This window comes from Choloepus didactylus, chromosome 3 (genome assembly GCF_015220235.1).
Source record: "Choloepus didactylus isolate mChoDid1 chromosome 3, mChoDid1.pri, whole genome shotgun sequence".
Classification (NCBI taxonomy): Eukaryota; Metazoa; Chordata; class Mammalia; order Pilosa; family Megalonychidae; genus Choloepus; species Choloepus didactylus.
The window spans coordinates 95,627,832-95,647,805 of record NC_051309.1 but is presented as its reverse complement, the minus strand read 5'-3'; the positions used below and the strand labels follow the sequence as shown (position 1 = coordinate 95,647,805).

Sequence of the window (19,974 nt, the reverse complement as noted above, 5' to 3'; positions counted from 1 at the left end):
TATATTACATTGCAAGATTTGATGATATACAATATGATATTAAATGATCTATTACCAGTTTGGGATGGATAAAAGGAAAAAAGTTAAGCAATTACTGAAATATGATTCCTTCAGAGTCTGTAGTGGAATTCCAATTCTAGATCCCCAGTTTGAAAAACAGCCCTGGCCTGGAAATTAAATTACATGTTACAGAGGAACATGACACATTATTGAAGAGTAACTCCAGGAACCAACTATTTTAACAATAGCAAGTTCCAAAAACTATTTCTGAAACCCTGTGACTTGATCTATTTGAATAACATACTATTTATCTGGAATTAACAATGCCCAGGGTATTTCAATTTATATAGTATACAAAAATAATTGTCTGTATAATTGAGCCATGTCTTTCTTTATAAAAAGTTATATAATGCATGAAAGGACTAAAAAAGTATTTAAAATCATTACTACTGGGTGACACTGACATAAATACTACCAGATTTGGTAGTTATCAGTATTCCAAATTCTCTTCTGGCACAGGGAAGTGCTTCTCCACTTTACTGATGTTAGACATGGCCTCATGACTTTTTTTGACTAATGAAATCTGAGTATAAGTCACATGTGCTAGATTCCTTTCCTTCTGCCAAGGTAAACCAAGAACATTCTAGCTGGTGGAATCTCCATTAGACTATACCCCCTGACAACATGGAGTAGAGACCCCAATCAACATGTGACTGATTTGGACCAGGTTGAATCAAATAAAATTGCAGTTTCTCTTGTTAAAAAATGGTCAAAAACTGGCAAATTCATATGTATCAGTCTAATAGCGTGAACACAAAATAAACCATTTGTGATGGTGTGGAGCTGTTATGTACCCCAGAAAAACGTGTTCCTAATATCTTAATGTTCATTCCTGTGTGAACCCATCATTAAGTAGGACTTTTCAATGAGGTTACTTCAGTTAAGGTGTGGCCCAACTTAATCAGGATGGGTCTTAATCCCATCACTGGAGTCCTTTATAAGGACTCTGAATGAAATTCAGAAAGCCACGAGAAGCAATAAGCTGAACACCAACTGTACCCAGAAGAAAAAGGAGAGGCCAGAAGTTGCCATGTGCACTGCCACGTGACAGAGGAGCCCAGGACTAAGGATCACCTGCAGCCAGCCCCAGAATGCCAGTCTTTGAAAAGAAAGCATCATCTTGATGATGCCTCGATTTGGACTTATTCCTAGTCTCAAAACTATGAACTAATAAATTCGCATTGTTTATGGTATGGTTTATGGCATGTTATTTGCCTGAGCAGCCAAGGAAATTAAAACACCATTGTATTTTAAGCCACTGAAATTTGAGGATCATTTTTACTGTAGTATAACCTAATCCATCTTAACTGATTCAGTCTCAAAGGGCAAGGAAGTCCCTTCTAAAATATTTGGTCAGGATTCACATTTCTACCACCCTTACGAGGGCATGAGATATGAAGAGCTCTTATAGATCTCATATCATATCACAGTGTAATTATTTACATTAGGAGAAATTTATATTGGGTTTTGATTTAGAATTTTTCCTGACAAAAATTTTGCTTTTTTTTTTGTTTTGTTCTTAGTTCAGACTGTAAAAGCTCTGTATAGTTAAATTACCTTGAAGAATATGAAAAAGAGAAAACAAATATTCTCCTAGAGCCATCATTACTTTAAAAATTTAAAAGTTTCTCATATATAATTCCCTAATTATTGAGAAATCTCCAAATGTCTTACTTCCTTTAAAAAATTAAAAAAATTAAATATGTATTATAAAGTCTATTAAGGGAGTTTAGAGAGTGTAATGCTTTCCTTTAAGTCCCATAGAATTTGTAAAATAACCAAACCATGTTATGCAGTGTTCCAAAGAAGATTTCAAAGTGAAAGAGGACTTTAGTAGGTGAAATCTAGTGAGGAAAAGAAGTGTGGTACTCACAATTGTATGATTCCTTTACTATGACATAGAACCACTTGAAAGAATAGTTTCAGAACATCTCCATTTATTATTCTTGATTATAGCTCAAAAAAACAAGTAACCATGTATCGCATCACCTGTACAATTTCAATATTGTTCTCCCTTAAAAGAACATGTGGGTTGAACAAAGAGGCTGGAAGTCAGGAGTCATGATTTTAATACCAATGTAAACCTGTTCTTTTGATTGTAAAGTATGACTAATACCACAGGACATTATCTTGCTGCCAGAATATTTTTGAAGAATGATCCAATGGTGAGCCAAAGGCTCATAGAAACAGCTGGTTTTCTGTTATTCAAGCTTTCACCTCCCTGAGTAGATGCTGAATGCAGAACTACCATTTACTTAAGGCTATAATATTCAGTTCTACTGAATTCATACCTACATTTTACTTTAATAAATAAATATGAGGTCAAAGCACTAAAAATGTCAGAAGATCACCATTTTAAACAGTCTTCTAATTTTTATATATAATAAGGTTGAATCACAGAGCTAAACAATTTCCCATTAGATCACTTAGGAAAATTTCCTCTTTTGCTTATCCTTAATATAACCTCATTCCCATATAATACTTATTATTACACAGAGGAAACAGTAATTTACAGTGGAGACAACTCACAGATGCCAACTTAATAAAATGATCAGAGTTACTGAGAAGTACATAGTATCACTTCTGTGGTATTCCTGGCAAGAATGCACAAACCTGAATCGAATCATGAGGAAATGTCAGAGAAATCCAAATTAATGGATGGCCATTTCTGTGAAATGGTACTCTCAAACTGTTAAGGTTAGGAAAGACAAAAAAAAAAAAAAAGACCCAGGAACTGTTTCAGATTAAAAGAGATTGAGGAAACATGACAACAAAATACAATGTTTGATCCTGGATTGGAGAGTGGACCAGAAATACTTTTCCTTTTGCTATAAAAGTACATTAAGGGAAAACTGCCGAAATCAAAGTGTGTAGATTATACAATAAAAGAAACTTTTATTATTGGGGTTTTAAAGAAGAAAAAAATTAGAGATAAAGAAGTTAGGACTATATTAAGTTAGCCAAAGTTTTGAATCACTGAGGCTTAGATTAGATCAGTGACTATTAAAATCAGAAGGTTTATGCATTATATAGATATTCCTTTTTAATTTCTAGTGTATTAGAATAGCTAGAAGGAAATACCTGAAACTGTAGAACTGTAATTCAGTAGACTCGATTCTTTTTTTTAATCAATTGATATATTTTTAATAAGATAGAAGTAGATAGGAAGATCTAGTAGACAACAAAATTACAAAGCATAAACCTATATATGATGCAGCCCCAGTTCCTGAAGATGAGAAATCCTTACAGTAAAATTACAACTGGTTAAACAAGAGTAACACAGGCATTGTAAAACAGACATGGAAAACATTAATCAAATCCAGTGCTAGGTAAGTGGCTTAGCAACACTGGAGAAACCCCAAATCAGACCCAAATCAAATGACCATTTTGTGATTCATACAAGTCTCACCAATTAAATGAAAAATGGCTCAAACACTTTATGACAACTGGCAGAACCGACACATGAAATAACCTAATCTCACCAGCATGAAGGCAGCGAAAAGAATTAGCTTCACACTGCCAAAGGCGGCTCGATGAAGTTACCAACAGTTCATGTCATTAATAAAATGCTTAATTAGACTGGATTCTTGATGATGACTGTATAACTATTTGCTTTTATTGTGTAAACATGTGATTGTGTAAACCTTGTGACTAAACTCCCTTTATCCAGTGTATGGGCACATGGGTAATAAAATAAAGACAATAAATAAATAAATAAATAAATAAATAAATAAATAAATAAATAAATAAATAATGGGGGGGTAAGAGATATGGGATGTTTTGGGTGTTCTTTTTTATTTTTATTTTTTTCTTAAGTAATGAAAATGTTCTAAAATTGTGGCAATGAATGCACAACTATATGATGATACTATGAGCCATTGATTGTATACTTTGGATGGATTATTTGGTGTGTGAATATATATCAATAAAATTGCATTTAAAAAAATCAAAGAGTACAAGTCAGAAGACTTATGAAGATACCAAATTGTGAGAAATGGTGACCAGCTGGGTGTGAAAAAAGGTAACATAGATTTGGTATGCCATTTCTCATATGGTCACCTTCCAAGATAGGCCTCATTATCCCATACAAAACCTTGGGAGATGACAGAAGATTGATTAGTACTATGAGTACTATCAAATTACTTGCTTAGGCCTCAGCTGACATCAGTTTTAACCTCCATTTATCCCTTCAATTTTACTTATAAATAACAAATAATAAATAATTTACTTACAATCTTTTACCCAAACTGTTTCCAACTGTTTTTCCTAAATATTAAAAATTTGTGTCAAGAGGCTAAATGTTTTCATGAGTATTCACACTCAGCATTCTTTTGGATAGTTCAGAACAGGTGTTCGCAAACTTTATCTGTAAAGGGCCTGATAGTAAATATTTTAGGCTTTGTGGCCCATACAGTCACTGCTGTAACTATGTCATAGCAGTACAGCAGCCATGGACAGTATGTAAACAAATGAGCATGGCTGTATTCCAATAAAACTTTATTTACAAAAACTAGCAGTGGGCTGGATTTCGCTGGCAAGCCATAGTTTGCCAAGCCCTGGTCTAGATTGTTCTTTTCAGGTTGAACCCATCCCCCTAATAAAAGTTAAAATAGCTAACATGTTTTGAGTGCTAAGTGCCAGGCACTGTTCTAAGTGATTTACATATATTATTTTATTTAATTCTTACATCAACACTCTAGGGTAGTTTATCACTTAAGAGACCAGGGTAGGAAAAAGAAACCACTCTACATGTTTCTAGCATAAACAACTCAACTGTAAGGTAGGTACTATTATTATTCACGTGAAATAGAGACAGAGAGTTTGAGTAACTTTCCCAAGGTCACACAGCTAATACAGTGGTTAAGCAGGACTCTGGAGCCCACTTATTGTTCTATTACATGTGTGCCTGAGCCTATTCAATGGGAAAATTCAGAGTCATGTCAATAATACTAAAATGAAAGGACTAACATCTGAAAGAACAATTCCAGTCCCATGAGATTTCAAGTCTTTGTTCAGTTTATTATACTACATTGAGAAATGACTTGTATTCCTAAATTGGTGAGTGCTGTTTAGGATTACTTTGGTATCTTTTGACATTTTGCCACTTAATATATACATGGTTTGGACCACTACAGTCACACACTCAGATACTCCTTGAATATTGTTGATTCAAGGATGCTTTCAATACTTTGTTGTTACTCTTCATTCTTCCCCAAAACTAATATAAACTAAAGTCAACTGATTTGCCTCAAACCTTCTAAGTGGATGCAAGCAGAAACTAATTTAATCATAGACTGGTTAGAAAATCCAGTTGATAGGGATCTGTCTGCTAGGCTAGCTAAGGGTAACATGGCCGGCTTTAAGCATGGTTGCCCACCCTTATCCCACAGGGGCCATGGCCGGGAGTCTGCCAGCCAGGACTGGACTCACTCAGTGCTGACCAAAGCCAAGATCTGCTTTCCTGCACCTTGATGAAACACATGTTTCCTATAGTTCACCCACTCTTCAACTGAAAAATTAATTCCTGCTACTGCCCTAGTAGTAAATAGTGTGAAGGTAAGATAGTCCCTCTTGAGACTGCATCCTTGACAGCTGCCCATGCCCAAAAAGTTCTGACTATGAAGGATTTTTTTTTGTCATGGAAGGAAGGCTTGTCAACCAGAACCTTTCAATAGCTCTTAAATATCTATTCTGCCCAGAGAAAAGAGTTTCCTTTTTCAGTATCCTATATGCTACTTTAGCGTTCAGAAATCTTTTGAGTATTAGTGAACAGAGGGCATCAAATAATTTAGTGAATTTAATAGGATGAACAATATCAAAATTTCTCTATTTTAACATTGCTGATTGGAAAAGAAATTTGAAACTTGTAAACTTGTATTTACATCTTTTATCGGTCAGGGTTCTTGAGAGAAACAGAACCAACAGGATATATGTATGTATGAGTTTGTATGTGTGTATAAAGAGATTTATTTTAGGGAATTGGCTCACAAAATAGTAAGGGCTGGCAAGTCTGAGATTTGTAGGCAAGCCAACAGGCTGGAAATTCCCATAAGAGTCGATGTTGCCATCTTGAGTCTTGAAATCTGCAGAGGATTTGCAGGCTGGAAAACCAGAGAGGAACAGATACTATAGTGTTGAAGCAGAATTTCTTCTTCCCTCCATAATTCTTAGTTCTTTGCTCTTCAGGCCTCCAACTAATTAGATTAGGTCCACCCATATTGTTGAGGATAATCCCATTTACTAAAAGTTAAATGATTGTAGATTCTAATCCCATCTAGAAAATACCTCCACAGTAACATATAGACCAATGTTCCACCAAACAACTGGACACCAAAACCTAGCCAAGTTGACACATAAAATTAACCATCACATTGTATATCCCTTCACTCCCAGTGCCACCCACCAGGAACTCACAAGTGTGAAATGATAAAGCCCAATGATGTAAAAAAAAAAAAAAGGTTAGTCACCACTCAGCAAAACAAGGGTAAAAAAAAAGATGACTAACAAAAAATCTTCAGGTACACTGAACTACGAAGAAAAGATTAAATAAAAATAACAATAGATAACATCTACTGAGCATTAATTTGTACCAAGCACTCTTCTAAATACTCTTTGTATGCACTATCACATGTAATGGAGAGGGGGGTGGAAATTCACAAGGCAGGTACAATTATCAACCTTCTTCTACGTATAAGGAAATTGAGCAAATGTGCAATGAAGTCATTTGCCGAAGGTCACTCAGCTAGCACTGTGGAGCTGGAACCAAGTTGTCAGGTCCCAGGGACCAAACTCCTACCTACTAAATTACAAGAAAGAAATCAAAACCTGCAACCTCCTTGGAGAGTCAGCGACAGACGTAGGGTAAAAAATCTTTTGAACAGATGACCCTTTTAACTAATGGACACCTTCCTGATCGCACAGTTATTTAGATTCTTTGCCACCCGCTGTCATAGAAGTAAATTCGTTGTGCTTTATTACGCAATCGAATTGAATTACATAGGGTAAGAAATGTGAAAAATATGGACATCTTGAAGGTTAACAGACCTAAGCCATTCTTTTCAGGTTTTTTTTTTTTAATGAAAATTAAAAAGCCAAAACAAGATTACAGAACTGTGGTATAGTAAATATGCATATTAAACAAATAGATTTTAACGCACTCATACGACGGCGCGTTTGAAGTCTCATTTGGAAATAATGTACGTTCAAGCCTAACGCTGTATAACTCCGAGACCCGGCCACTGGCTTACTGTGATAGACTCCGGTGAAAACTGAGACACTCCGACTTAAGCGCAAGTTTCGTTTACAGTTTCATAAACAACCAGCAGCCGCAAGCAGAAGCCTCCGGCCCAGGTTGGGCTCTTAACCACGTAGCGGTGCACGCGGGGAAGTCGTCGGGTCAGGAGCAAACCCCGGAACCAAAGCGCCGGCCTCCGGCTGCTCGGGGACTGCGTTTACAGAGCACCGGGGTGGGGCGTGGGGGTGAGGGAGCGGAGTCTGGCGCACCGGGCTAGGCAGGACAGAGGGCAGGGAGCGTGGCCCCGAGTGGCTGAGGGCGCGGTAACGTGCAGTCGCTGGCTGCCAGACCATGCTGAGCGGACGGTGCGTCAGGCTTGCCTCAGCGCTGCGGGGCACGCTCACGCCGCCCTCCGCGGTCTCCCGTAGGTGGGTGCACGCGTCAGGGTCGCGGCCTTCGTCTGATCAGAACAGGAGAGCGGAGGAGCCGTCCCGCGCCTTCGACCCGGCGCTGCTGGATTTCCTGGTGTGCCCACTGTCCAAGAAGCCGCTCAGGTGAGACTGCGGGTTTCGGGTTTCCCTTCGCGGCCTCCCGCTGGGGGAACGGGCAGGTGGCCCCTCACAGCCATTGTGGGAGCCTTTCAGGTCAGTCCGGGTGTTCTCCGCTGCCATTTTCTGGGTCCGGGCCCCTGAGGCTGGAATGGCGGGTAGGAGGCCTGGGGTTGGGGGCTGGGCAGGCTCCCAAATCAAACCGGCGACTGGCTGTAATGGATCGAAGAGTTAAAAGGTTCTCCACTGGCTGCACAGTAGAATCAAAAGACCTTTTAAAAATGCCGATTCGCCTGTATCATCCCAGGCTGGCTGAAATGAAACATCTGGGGGTGAGCCGTGGGCACTATTTTCTTAAAAGGACCCTAGGTGATTTTAAGAATCCTTGGGCTAGACTGGGACCAAGCTTGCAACCCTCCAGCCTTTATTTGTGAAACGGAACCAGGATTCAGCACAATCCAATGCATTCAGGGTTTATTATTATCATTATTATAATATTTATAATTATTATTATTAATAGAGAATTTGTGGCTTTTCAGAACAGTGACGCATAATACACTTTGTTACCATTTACTACCCTATTAACACCTTGCATTGGTGGGGAACATTTGTTATAATCGATGACAGCACTTTTTTACAGTCCTGTTAACTGTAGTCCGTGGTTTAACTTAGGATTCACCGTGTAGTGCAGTTCCGTGGATTTTTTTTTTATTTTTATTGTTACCATACATACAACCTAACATTTCCCCTTTTAACTACGTTCAGAGATGTATTCCAGTGCTGTTAGTTATGTTCACAATGTTGTGCTACCATCACCACCATCCCTTACCAAAACATTTCCATTGTTCTATATAGGAACTCTGTATATTTAAGCATTAACTTCCCATTCCCTATCCCTTCCCACCTCCTCTGCTAACCTATATTCTGGATTCTCTGAGTTTGCTTATTCTAATTATTTGCTAACAGTGAGATCATACAACATTTGTCCTTTTGTGTCTGGCTTATTTCACTCAACCTTGAAATTCTGCAGCCTTTGTGAAACAGAACCAAGATTCAGCACAAGGCCAAGGCATTCAGATTTTTAATCCAAGATGATGAAAAATATTATAATAGCCTCCAGGTCCTTGAGAAAATGCTGTACACAACTAATGCTGACAATCAGCTTTAAGCTGTGTTTACTGCTGGTTGGCTCTTGTCTTGGACTATCTGTTTTTGTAAAAGCTTTTTTAACCTTTAACCTGGAGTCTTTGGGAAAACAGCTCTACAGTTCCAGGTTGCTAAAACTGAACATAGACAACAATATTGTTACAAATTGCATAAATTAAACAACAGAATGTTAACAGTGGTTATCTTTGAGTAGTAGAGTGCCCTTTTTTCTAATTTTTCCCATAAGAACATATTAGTCATTCAGTTAAACCTTGAAATTATCTTTTAATCTATTGTTTAGCTAATTGCCTAAATAGTTCACTGTAGACTCGCTTCTTACCAAAGTTTCCTCATTTCTTCCTACTCATCTTTCTCTAAATTTTGCTTTGCACATTTTTACTTTTTAGTGGCTTCCTACTTAGCATGTATTCCAAAACCAAGAAGTTGAAATTTTTCCTACTTTTTGTTCTGTAGTAAATTGACTGGGATGGTTTGGGGGTTGACCATAGCAGTGAAGGAATATTTAGATGAAAAGGGGAGATCTTTTCTGAGTGGTATTGAGGGGAAAAAAAAAAAAATGAAGTGAGGCATAACTCAGGAATAAAGTGTAAATTAAAAAGTATATAAGAGAAACAGACTAAAATGGGAACATTATAGATTGATTTTCTAGATGGTTGCATTGGCTATTACAACTTTTAGAAATAAAGAATACCGTTCAGGAATGCTCCAAGTCAAGAATTGGGTAAATAATTATTTATTGAACATCAAGCACTTCCAAACATTTTGTTCTCTAAAATTCACTATTTTTTCCCCAGATATGAAGCATCAACACACGAATTGATTAATGAAGAGTTGGGAATAGCGTATCCAATCATTGATGGCATTCCTAATATGATACCACAGGCAGCTAGGATGACACATCAAAATAAGAAGCAAGAAGAAATGGAGCAGCACTAGATCATAATTGAAAGAAAATACAACAGTTAAATTCTGTTAATGCTGTATACCTTTTAAAAAGTCAGGGTGGCGGGTAATAAGTGGGGAAGAAGAATGTTTCTGTCTCTTCCTACATTGACTGTCCTTATTCCACTGGTCTCTTTAGCAGGACTGTTCTATTCAGCCTCTGTTGAAGAAAACTTCCCACAGGGCTGCACTAGCACCACCAGCCTGTGCTTTTACAGTCTGCTCTTGCCAATTACCATACCAGTTTATGTGTTCTTCCATCTTTGGACTTGGATGGGTATTAAACTTTTCAGACATAATTAATGTAACCAGAGCCAAAATGGTATATATGTAATGATGATATGTGTTGGGCCTCTATCTCTTCAAGCTCAACTAGATGGAAATACTGGAGGCTATTTAGTTTGCAGGAAGATGCTTTGCCTTGCATCTGTCAGAGGCTTAGGCCTATGGAATGCTTGAGCTGCAGAAGTTTCTGTTATTATACTCTTGTTCTGCCCTTGTTTTTTGAAGGTTCTAACTGTCTTAGAAGACATGTTTTGACAAAGTGTCTTATTTAAGAGTAACAGCCCCAATCATCAGCTGATGACTATTTCTTGTTTCACTCATTTGAAATTTTGTTTGTTTGGGTACGAGCTCTTTGGTAACATTACATGTTAGGGATGACTAAAATAATTCCAAAGGAGCAGTGCTAGAGTAGTTTTAGGGAATTGAATACATGTTATGTAAACCTTACAGTAAAATGGAAATTTCATGTAGTTGCAAAAGTTTTGAGTTTGGAAAACTAACTTAATTTCTTTGACATTAAATGCAGACATTGATAATAAAATAAGATGTTAATATTTTCCCATTTAAAAAGTTTCAAGTGTTTTTTTTGTGTGTGTTTTTTTGTCACAAGAGTGTGGTACAAAAAGAGGGAAAATGTAGGAATATTCTAAACAGGAAATGTAGGCTACATTTAGAGAGACACCTAATACCCAAAATAGAATCTTTTCCCAGGGAAGTGGGCCTTACACGGTATGTTTGTGGGGTGGATGGAATTAACAAACAGCTTATTGTGCCCAGTTGTGCTTAGAGTCATGTTTTAAGCCACATTTCAGTTTATTTTCCTGCCCTAATCAGGAGACTGACTTAGCACTTCCAAGGCTTGAATATTTGACACTTGCATCAATAGTTACTCATTTTCCAGAAATTTCTCAACAAGACTGAGCATGGTACAATAACTGTTTCAGAGGTATGGCATAAATGCTTGAATAGTTACCCTAAAGAAATCTAAGAATTGAATATAAATTTGAATATAAATTTAACTGATTCTTATTAGAATCTTAAAGTGGTTTAATTTAACCAAATCTTTGGACAGTGATTCTTCCCCTTCAAAAAAAATAAATAAACAAATAAACTAAAACATGAGGTTAGGTGTGTTTTCTGCTGCATTAACTAAATGTATACTATGGCACAAATCACATTTTTAATTACTCTATGACAGTATACAAATAACCTGGAAGACTAGCGATTCTAGGTTCAGGAAATAATTATTTCCTGAAGTGAAGTTGTCTTTGTTTTTAATTTACCTTTAATTTCATGATTAAACAACTTAGGAACAATGGTCATATAAATTAAGAAATTTTACAGATAAGGCAAGCACTAAATCCTGAAAAGTCAATGATTTCACCTTTTTAAGTTTAACATTTTAGATGAAACTGGTAAGCATGCTTCTGGGGGAGTTCAGTACTTTATCAGTACTTACTTCATCCTCTAACTAATAGAATTTATTTAGCAAACACTTGTACATATAGTCATCTTTAATCTTATAACCTAAGGGGTAAGTGATAATTGGCACCATTTTATAGATGAGGAAACTGAAGCATGGAGAGGCTAAGTGACTTACCCAAGGTCATACAGCTAGTAATCCTATTGAAATTCAAGCTTAGGCCACCTGACTGGTCTGTTCTTAACCACTATACATCCTGCCTCTTTTGAGCAAACTCATCCTTTTCTGTTTACAAGAAAAAGAATTAAGAACCAAGATGCTTGGATTCTAATTTTTACTCAAGATGGGATAAGGTACTCCTCTGACTGTGCTCCAGAGCATCATGTGCTTTATCCTAGCACGTAACATTGTACTGTAATTGCTTGCTTATTGTCTCTAGACAATAAGCTCTTTTTGTTCAACATTTTTAATCTCATATTTAGCATAGCAGGTGTGCCAGTTTGAATGTATTATGTCCCCCAAACGCCATTATCTCTGATGTAATCTTCTATGGGCAGACATAATGGGATTAAGTTGGAACGTTTGGATTAGGTTGTTTGCATGGAGATGCGCCCCACCCAACTGTAGATGATAACTGATGGGATATTTCCATGGAGGCATGGCCCCACCCATTCAGGGTGGGCCTTGATCAGTGGAGCCATATAAATGAGCTGACTCAAAGAAAAGGAACTCAGTGCAGCTGTGAGTGACGTTTTGAAGAGGAGCAAGCTTGCTAGAGAGGACAGTCCTGGGAGAAAGCCATTTTGAAACCAGAACTTTGGAGCAGATGCCAGCCACGTGCCTTCCCAGCTAACAGGTTTTCCGGATGCCATTGGCCATCCTCCAGCAAAGGTACCCGATTACCGATGTGTTACCTTGGACACTTTATGACCTTAAGACTGTAACAGTGTAGCTGAATAAACCCCCTTTTTATAAAAGCCAATCCATCTCTGGTGTTTTGCATTCTGCAGCTTTAGCAAACTAGAACAGCAGGTAATCAATCCATACTTCACAAAAGAGTGAACAAATGATTGTGACAAGCCCTGTAACTTTGGATAAGTCAGTTAACATTTCAGAGCCTCATCTTTAGGGCTAGAAATCCTGCCTGCTTTTTTCATTAAATTGTGAAGATTGAATTAAATTTTACATATGAAAGTACTTTGTAAAGAATTAAGCAATATTGACTTATGGGATGGTAGGGTGAGGAACTCCATGGACCAATTCCCCAGCAAAACATAGCTGGTGAAAATTATAAACCAACCAGTCTGTGGAAATTGTCCTGGGGACATACAGCCAATGAAGAAACATATATTCAAAAAAATCTAGTAAAACTTGGTCAGAACAGCAAGAATCTGTAGTTTGAACCATGACTCACTTCCTATCCCTCCCAGCTCAGAGTGATGGAAACTACTCCAGGAAGGTGCAGCCAAGAATATAGGGTTCTCACTCCATTTCTTAGTTGAAGGCTATGTTATCTTTCCGGGAGGAGCAGGATGCAAGCATTTCTCATCCCCCCTGGCTACATGTTGCAGAGGTTAAATTCTGACCACCTGTGAGGATGGGAAATCTCTTCCACACAGAAACCACTTAGAGTGAAGGCTCTACCTCAGGCATAACCTGGTGAGATTATGGGGCCCAGTTGCCTTTGTCCAGCTTGTTCATAGGGCAAAGACTACATTGGGAGAGGCAAGCTAAGAAGACTAAAGGCTACTGCCCCCAATAGTGTTGCTCCTAAAGCAGGGGTGTCAGAAGTGTGCCACTGTTCCTGTGCCCAGCTCCAGAGCTCTAGCTCAGAGCTTTTGCCATGGGTAGATGCAAGCTGTAAAGCAGATCCAAAGCTCTCCCCAAAGGAACTGACTTGAAACAGTGTGGAGAAGTTCAAGCCTAAGGGCACTCAAAAACAACAGAAGTTTTGATAGGAAGCAACTACAGGAGGCTGGTAGCTTCATGAGAGATACAAACTGAACTACCAGGCCAACTTCTTGATCACACTAGACCAAAGAGATAAGGGAAAGGAATCTAACAGCCCTCCTGGGATCAGAACAAACCTCAAAAACTACCTGCAAAGAAGCTGAATTGAATTGGATCAGACTGTGGAGCAATTTATGCCCCAGGGCATTGTCAAAAAGAATAGAACTATCAGTCAGCAATTAGTGTAGCTGGATGTGATCAGAGAAGGAGTCAGAGAGCCCTGCTAAAATCACTATCATCCCAGAATCACTGTGCACATGCCCAAACTCTGCCCTCTGAGCAGCAACATCAGAGGCTTCACACTGGAGGGGAATAAAGGTCACTAAAATAGTCAAGACAGTCACTAAACAAAGAAGCAAATAATCAACTATCAAACAAGTCCAGAAGAGGGGCAGTAAACTAATATGCAGAATTGCTACAATATATGATCTAAAATGTCCAATTTTCACCAAAATTATAAGGCATGCAAAAAAACAGGAAAGTGTGACCCACACACAGAGGAAATGGCAGGCAACAGGAACTGCCTGTGAGACAGGCAAGAGTTGGATTTAACAGATAAAGAATAAAGAGTAGCCATTATAAACATGTTCAGAGGACTAAAAAAAAAATGCTTAAAGAAGAAAGGTATGATGACAATATCTCAATAAATAGAAAATGTCAATAAAGACATAAAAATTATAGAAGAAAACCAAATGAAAATTCTAAAGTTGAAAAATAAAATTAACTGATAAAAACATTCAGTAGCAGGGCTGAAAAGTAGAGTTGAACTAGCAGAATAATCAGCAAACTTGAAGATAGCTTGATAAGGATTATGCAATCCATAGAACAAAGAAAAAAGAGTGAAGAAAAATGAACAGAATCTTGGAGAAATGTGGGACGTGATTAAGCACACAAGCATAATGGGAGTACTAGACAAGAGAGAGAGGAGCAGAAAAAATATTTGAAAAAATAATAGTTTAACACTTCCAAAATTGATGAAAACATTATTCTACACTTCTAAGAACCTCAGTAAACTCTTATGTAGGGTAAACACAAAGAGACCCAAACTCATAATAAGAATGTTGAAAGACAAAGAAAATCTTGAAGGCAGAAAGAGAGAAAGACTCATCATGTACAAGGGAAACCACTCTAAATAAAATTAACAGCTGACTTCTAATTAGAATGAATGAGGGACAGAAGTACTGGGGTAACATATTCAAAGTGCTGAAAGAAAACAAATTATCAATCAAGAACCGTGTAACCAGCAAAACTGTTTTTCTAAAATGAAGACAAAATAGACATTCCCAGATGAACAAAAACAAAGTATTTGTTACTAGCAGACGACCTGCCTTATAAGAAATGCTGAAGGAAATTCTGTAGGCTGAAAGCAAATGACTCCAGACAGCAATCAAAATTCACATACAAAAAAATAAAGAGCTTCAGTAAAGGTAATTGTGTTATTATAAAAGAGTATAAATGCATGCTTCTCCTTTCTTCTCTTAACTGGTGTAAAAAGCAATTGTATAAAGCAAAATATATTATTGGGAATATAACATATAAAACATATTGCTTATTATCAGCACAAAGGGAGTGGATAGGAGCAAAGCTGTATTGGAGTAAGGAAATGACACCAGAAGATAACTTGAATCCAAAGGAACAAATGAGAAACAGAAATGGTAAATAGGTTAAAATAACAAAAACCATGCTTGCTCTCCTTTCTTCTCTCAGCTTCTTTAAAAGACAAAAAGTTAACAACTGGATTAACAATAATAGCACAAAAAGAAGGGAAAGGAATTGAGCTATATAGAAGTGATGTTTCCGTATCTCACTGGAATTAAGTTGGTATCAATCTGATATAGATTCCGGTAAGCTATGATGTATGTGATAAGTCCTAGAGCAACCACTTAGAAAATAATGAAAAGGAGAAAAAAGGTTAAAAAATCATTAAAGGAATTAATATGTTACACAAGAAAATATTCACATACTACCCAAAAAGTAGTTGAGGAGTAGAGGAGTAAAAAAGACTTGAGACATAGAAAAAAAAAAAAAACGACGGGAGTAAATTTAACTACATCAACAGTAACATAAATGTGAATAGATTAAACAATCCAATAGAAAAACAGACTGTCAGACTGTGTTTAAAAAAAATCAAGACCAACCATACATTATCTATTGTAGATGTACTTTAGAGTCCAAGATAAAAATAGGTTAAATGTAAAAGAATGGAAAAAAATATATCATGAAAATAATAACCATCAGAAAGCTGGAATGGCTATATGAATATTAGACAAATAGATTTTTTTAAATTAAATTCAGTTTTATTGAAATATATTCACACACCACACAGTCATCCACGATGTACAACCAACTGTTCACAGCACCATCACATAGTTATGCATTCATCACCCCAATCTACCCTTGAACACCTTCCCCACATCAGAAAGAGTCAGAATAAGAATAAAAAATAAAAGCAAAAAAGAACAACCAAATCATCCCCCCCATCCCACCCTATTTTTCGTTTAGTTTTTGTCCCCATTTTTCTACTCACCCATCCATACACTAAATAAAGGGAGTGTGATCCACAAGGTTTTCACAATCACACTGTCACCCTTTGTAATCTACATTGTTATACAATCGTCTTCAAGAGTCCAGACTACTGAGTTGGAGTTTGATAGTTTCAGGTATTTACTTCCAGCTATTCCAATGCATTAAAACCTAAGAGGTGTTATCTATATAGTGCATAAGAATGTCCACCAGAGTGACCTCTCAACTCCATTTGAAATCTCTCAGCCACTGAAACTTTATTTCATTTCATTTTGCATCCCCCTTTTGGTCAAGATGTTCTCAATCCCACGATGCTGGGTCCAGATTCATCCACAGGAGTCATATCCTGTGTTGCCAGGGAGATTGACACCCCTGGGAGTCAGGTCCCACATGGGGAGGGCAGTGAGTTCACCTGCTGAGGTGGCTTAGTTAGAGAGAGAGGGGGCCACATCTGAGCAACAAAGAGGAACTCACGGGGAGATTCTTAGGCACAATTGTATGCAAGTTTAGCCTCTCCTTTGCAGTGATGAGCTTCATAAGGGCAAGTCCCATGATAGAGGGCTCAGCACATCAAACCACAAGTCCTCAATGTTTGTGACAACATCAGCATTCATCCAGGTGAGGAACTCCAACACTTCCGCATTTTCCCCCAGCTCCTCAGGGGGACCCTGCAAATATATTTTTATTCCGTCCCTAAATTACTTTGGGATGTTAGACAAATAGATTTTAAAGCAAAAAAAATAAATGTTACTAGCAATAAAGAGGGACTTTTAATTATGATGAAAGGGTCATTTCATCAGGGAGATATGACAGTTATAAATACACTTGTGCCTAAAAATAAAGCCCTGAAACACATGAAGTAAAAACTGACAAAAGTAAAGGAAGCAATAGACAATTTAACAATTACAGTTGGAGATATGAATATCCCACTTTCAAAAATGAATAGAACAACTAAGCACAAGAACAAGAAAACAGGACTTGGAAGAAGTAAATCTTTCACTATTTGCAGATGACATGATCCTATATATATAGGAAGTCACCAAAAATCGACAACTAAACTCCTAGAGCTAATAAATTCAGCAAAGTGAGTTGAAACACACAAAAATCAGTAGTGTTTCTATACACTAGTAAAGAGCAATCTGAGGATGAAATCAAGGAAAAAAATCCATTTCAATAAGAACTAAAATAATCAAGTATCCAGGAATAAATTTAACCAAAGATGTGAAGGACTTGTACACAGAAAACTACAAAACATTACTAAAAGAAATCAAAGAAGACCTAAATAAATGGAAGTTTGTTCTGTGTTCATGGATTGGAAAACTAAATAGATGTTAATTACACCCAAAAAGATTTACAGATTCAACAAAATACGTATCAAAATTTCAGCATCCTATTTTGTGAAATGGAAAACCCAATTTTCAAATTTACATGTTAGGGTAAGGTGCCCATATAGCCAAAAACATCTTAAAAAGGAAGAATGAAGTCAAAGGACCCACACTTCCTGACTTGAAGTGTCAGTGTACAAAGCTGCAGTGGTCAAAACAGCATGGTACTGAACCAGGGATAGTTATATTGATATGTAATTGAATTGAAAGTTCTGAAATAGACCCTCATATCTATGGCCAATTGATTTTTGACAAGACTGCCAAAACTACTCAATTATGAAAGAACAGTGTCTTTAACAAATGGTGCTGCGAGAAATGGATATCCATATGCAAAAGAATGAAAGAGGACCCCTATCCCACACCATATACAAAAATTAACTCAAAATGGATCAAAGACCTAAATATAAAAACCAGGACTATAAAACTCCTAGAAGAAAACATAGGGAAGCATCTTTAGGATCTTGTGTAAGACAATGGTTTCTCAGACTTTACACCCAAAGCAGGAGCAACAAGAGAAAAAAAAATGGATAACTGGGACTTCCTCAAAATTAAAACCCTTTTGTGCCTCAAAGTACTTCGTCATAAAGTGAAAGGACAATTTACTCAATGAGAGAAAATATTTGGAAACCACATATCCAGTAAGTGCTTAATATCCAGAATAAACAAATCCTACAATCAAAAATAAAAGACAAACAACCCAATTAAGAAATGGGCAAAGGACTTGAATAGGTATTTCTCCAGAGAGGATGTACAAATGGCTAAAAAGCACATGAGAAGAGGCTCAGCATCACAGGTGATTAGGGAAATGCAAATCAAAACCACAATAAGATATCATTTCATACTGACTAGAATGGTCACCATGAAAAACCAGAAAAGTGTTCGAAAGGATGTGGACAAATAGGAATACTCATCCATTGCTGACGGGAATGTAAAATAGTGCGACTGCTGTGGAAGACAGTTTGACCGCTCCTCAGAAATCTGAGTACAGAATTACCATGCAACCCAGCAATCTCACTTCTAAATATGTACCCAGAAGAACTGAAAGTAAGACTTGAACGGATACTTGCAAACCAATATTCATAGTGGCATTACTCATAATTGCCAAAAGATGGAAGCAACCAAAGTGTACATCAGTTGATGAATGCATAAACAAAATGTGATATATTATTTAGCCATAAATAAGAATGAAGTCCTGATTCATATGACAACATGGATGAACCTGGAGGACATTATGCTGAGTGAAATTAGCCAGACACACAAAAGGGCAAATATTGTATGATCTCACTGATGTGAACTTATTATAATAAGCAAATTTGTAGAGCTAGAATCTAGATTATAGTTTACTAAGGGATACATAGGGATTAGAGAATGGGTAGTTGATGCTTAATTTTTACAGAATTTCTACTTAGGTTGATTGTAAAGGTTTGGAAATGGATGGTGGTGATGGTAGCACAACATTGTGAGTGTAATTAACAGCACCAAATTATATAAGTAAATGTGGTTAAAAGGGATAACTTCAGGTCATATATGTTACCAGGGTAAAAATTAAAAGGTAAAACATAGGACTGTATAACACAATGACCCCTATAATAGATGATGGACTATAGTTAATAGTACAACTATAAGAATATTCTCTTATGGATTATAAAAAAGGTGTAACACTAATACAAGGTGTTAATAATAGAGTGAAATATGGTGGAAAAAACACCCAATGCAAACTATGGATGGTAGTTAACAGCACTATTTTAATAATATTTCATCAATTGTAACAAAGGTAACTACTGTTAAAAAATTGTTCAATTATTAAAGACTGCTATCAATTTTATCAAATGTTCCAACCAATGCAAGGTGTTGGTGATGAGGCAGTGTTTTGGTTTGCTAAAGCTGACAAAATGCAATATAGCAGAAATGGATTGGCTTTTAACAATGGGGATTTATTAGCTTACAAATTCACAGTTCTAAGACTGTTAAAATGTCCCAATTAAGGTATCAACAGGATGACACCTTTCTGAAGACTGAGTACTGGCAAGCTTGAGCTCCTCTGTCAGATAGCAAGGGACATGGCAACATCTGCTGGTCCTTCTCTCCCAGGTTTTGTCACTTCAGTTTCTGGCTTCTCCCTCTGTGGCCTTTTCTCTTAACTTCTCTTGGTGTTTCTCTGTGAGTTTCTCCTAATTTCATCTCTTATCCTTCTTTGTCTTTTATCCTCTCATAAAGGACTACAGTAGGAGGATTAAGACCTACCTTAAATGAGGTGAGTCACATCTCAATTGAAATAACTTAATGAAAAGTTCCTGCTTACAATAGGTCTATACCCACAGGAATAGATTAAAAGAACATGGCCTGTTCTGGGGTATATAACAGCTTCAAACTACCACAGGCAGTATATGGGAATCC

General features: G+C 37.1%; 2 protein-coding genes across 2 annotated transcripts; both read left to right on the top strand.

Moving 5' to 3' along the window:
* Window positions 1-7,532: 7,532 nt before the first annotated feature.
* Window positions 7,533-9,980, top strand: PYURF (PIGY upstream reading frame). The gene is made up of 2 exons (XM_037830242.1): window positions 7,533-7,848; window positions 9,804-9,980. Exons 1-2 carry the CDS (start codon window positions 7,646-7,648, stop codon window positions 9,943-9,945), a joined length of 345 nt encoding a protein of 114 aa, XP_037686170.1. The 5' UTR covers window positions 7,533-7,645; the 3' UTR covers window positions 9,946-9,980.
* Window positions 9,893-10,806, top strand: PIGY (phosphatidylinositol glycan anchor biosynthesis class Y). Its single transcript, XM_037830243.1, has one exon. It carries the CDS (start codon window positions 10,039-10,041, stop codon window positions 10,252-10,254), a length of 216 nt encoding a protein of 71 aa, XP_037686171.1. The 5' UTR covers window positions 9,893-10,038; the 3' UTR covers window positions 10,255-10,806.
* The last annotated feature ends 9,168 nt before the right edge of the window (window positions 10,807-19,974 follow it).

Excerpts from the sequence above, each read along its gene's own strand:
- PYURF (XM_037830242.1), top strand. The coding sequence starts at position 7,646 with ATGCTGAGCGGACGGTGCGTCAGGCTTGCCTCAGCGCTGCGGGGCACG. Across the intron at positions 7,849-9,803 it reads CTGTCCAAGAAGCCGCTCAG|ATATGAAGCATCAACACACG; the intron begins GTGAGACTGCGG and ends TTTTTTCCCCAG.
- PIGY (XM_037830243.1), top strand. The coding sequence starts at position 10,039 with ATGTTTCTGTCTCTTCCTACATTGACTGTCCTTATTCCACTGGTCTCT.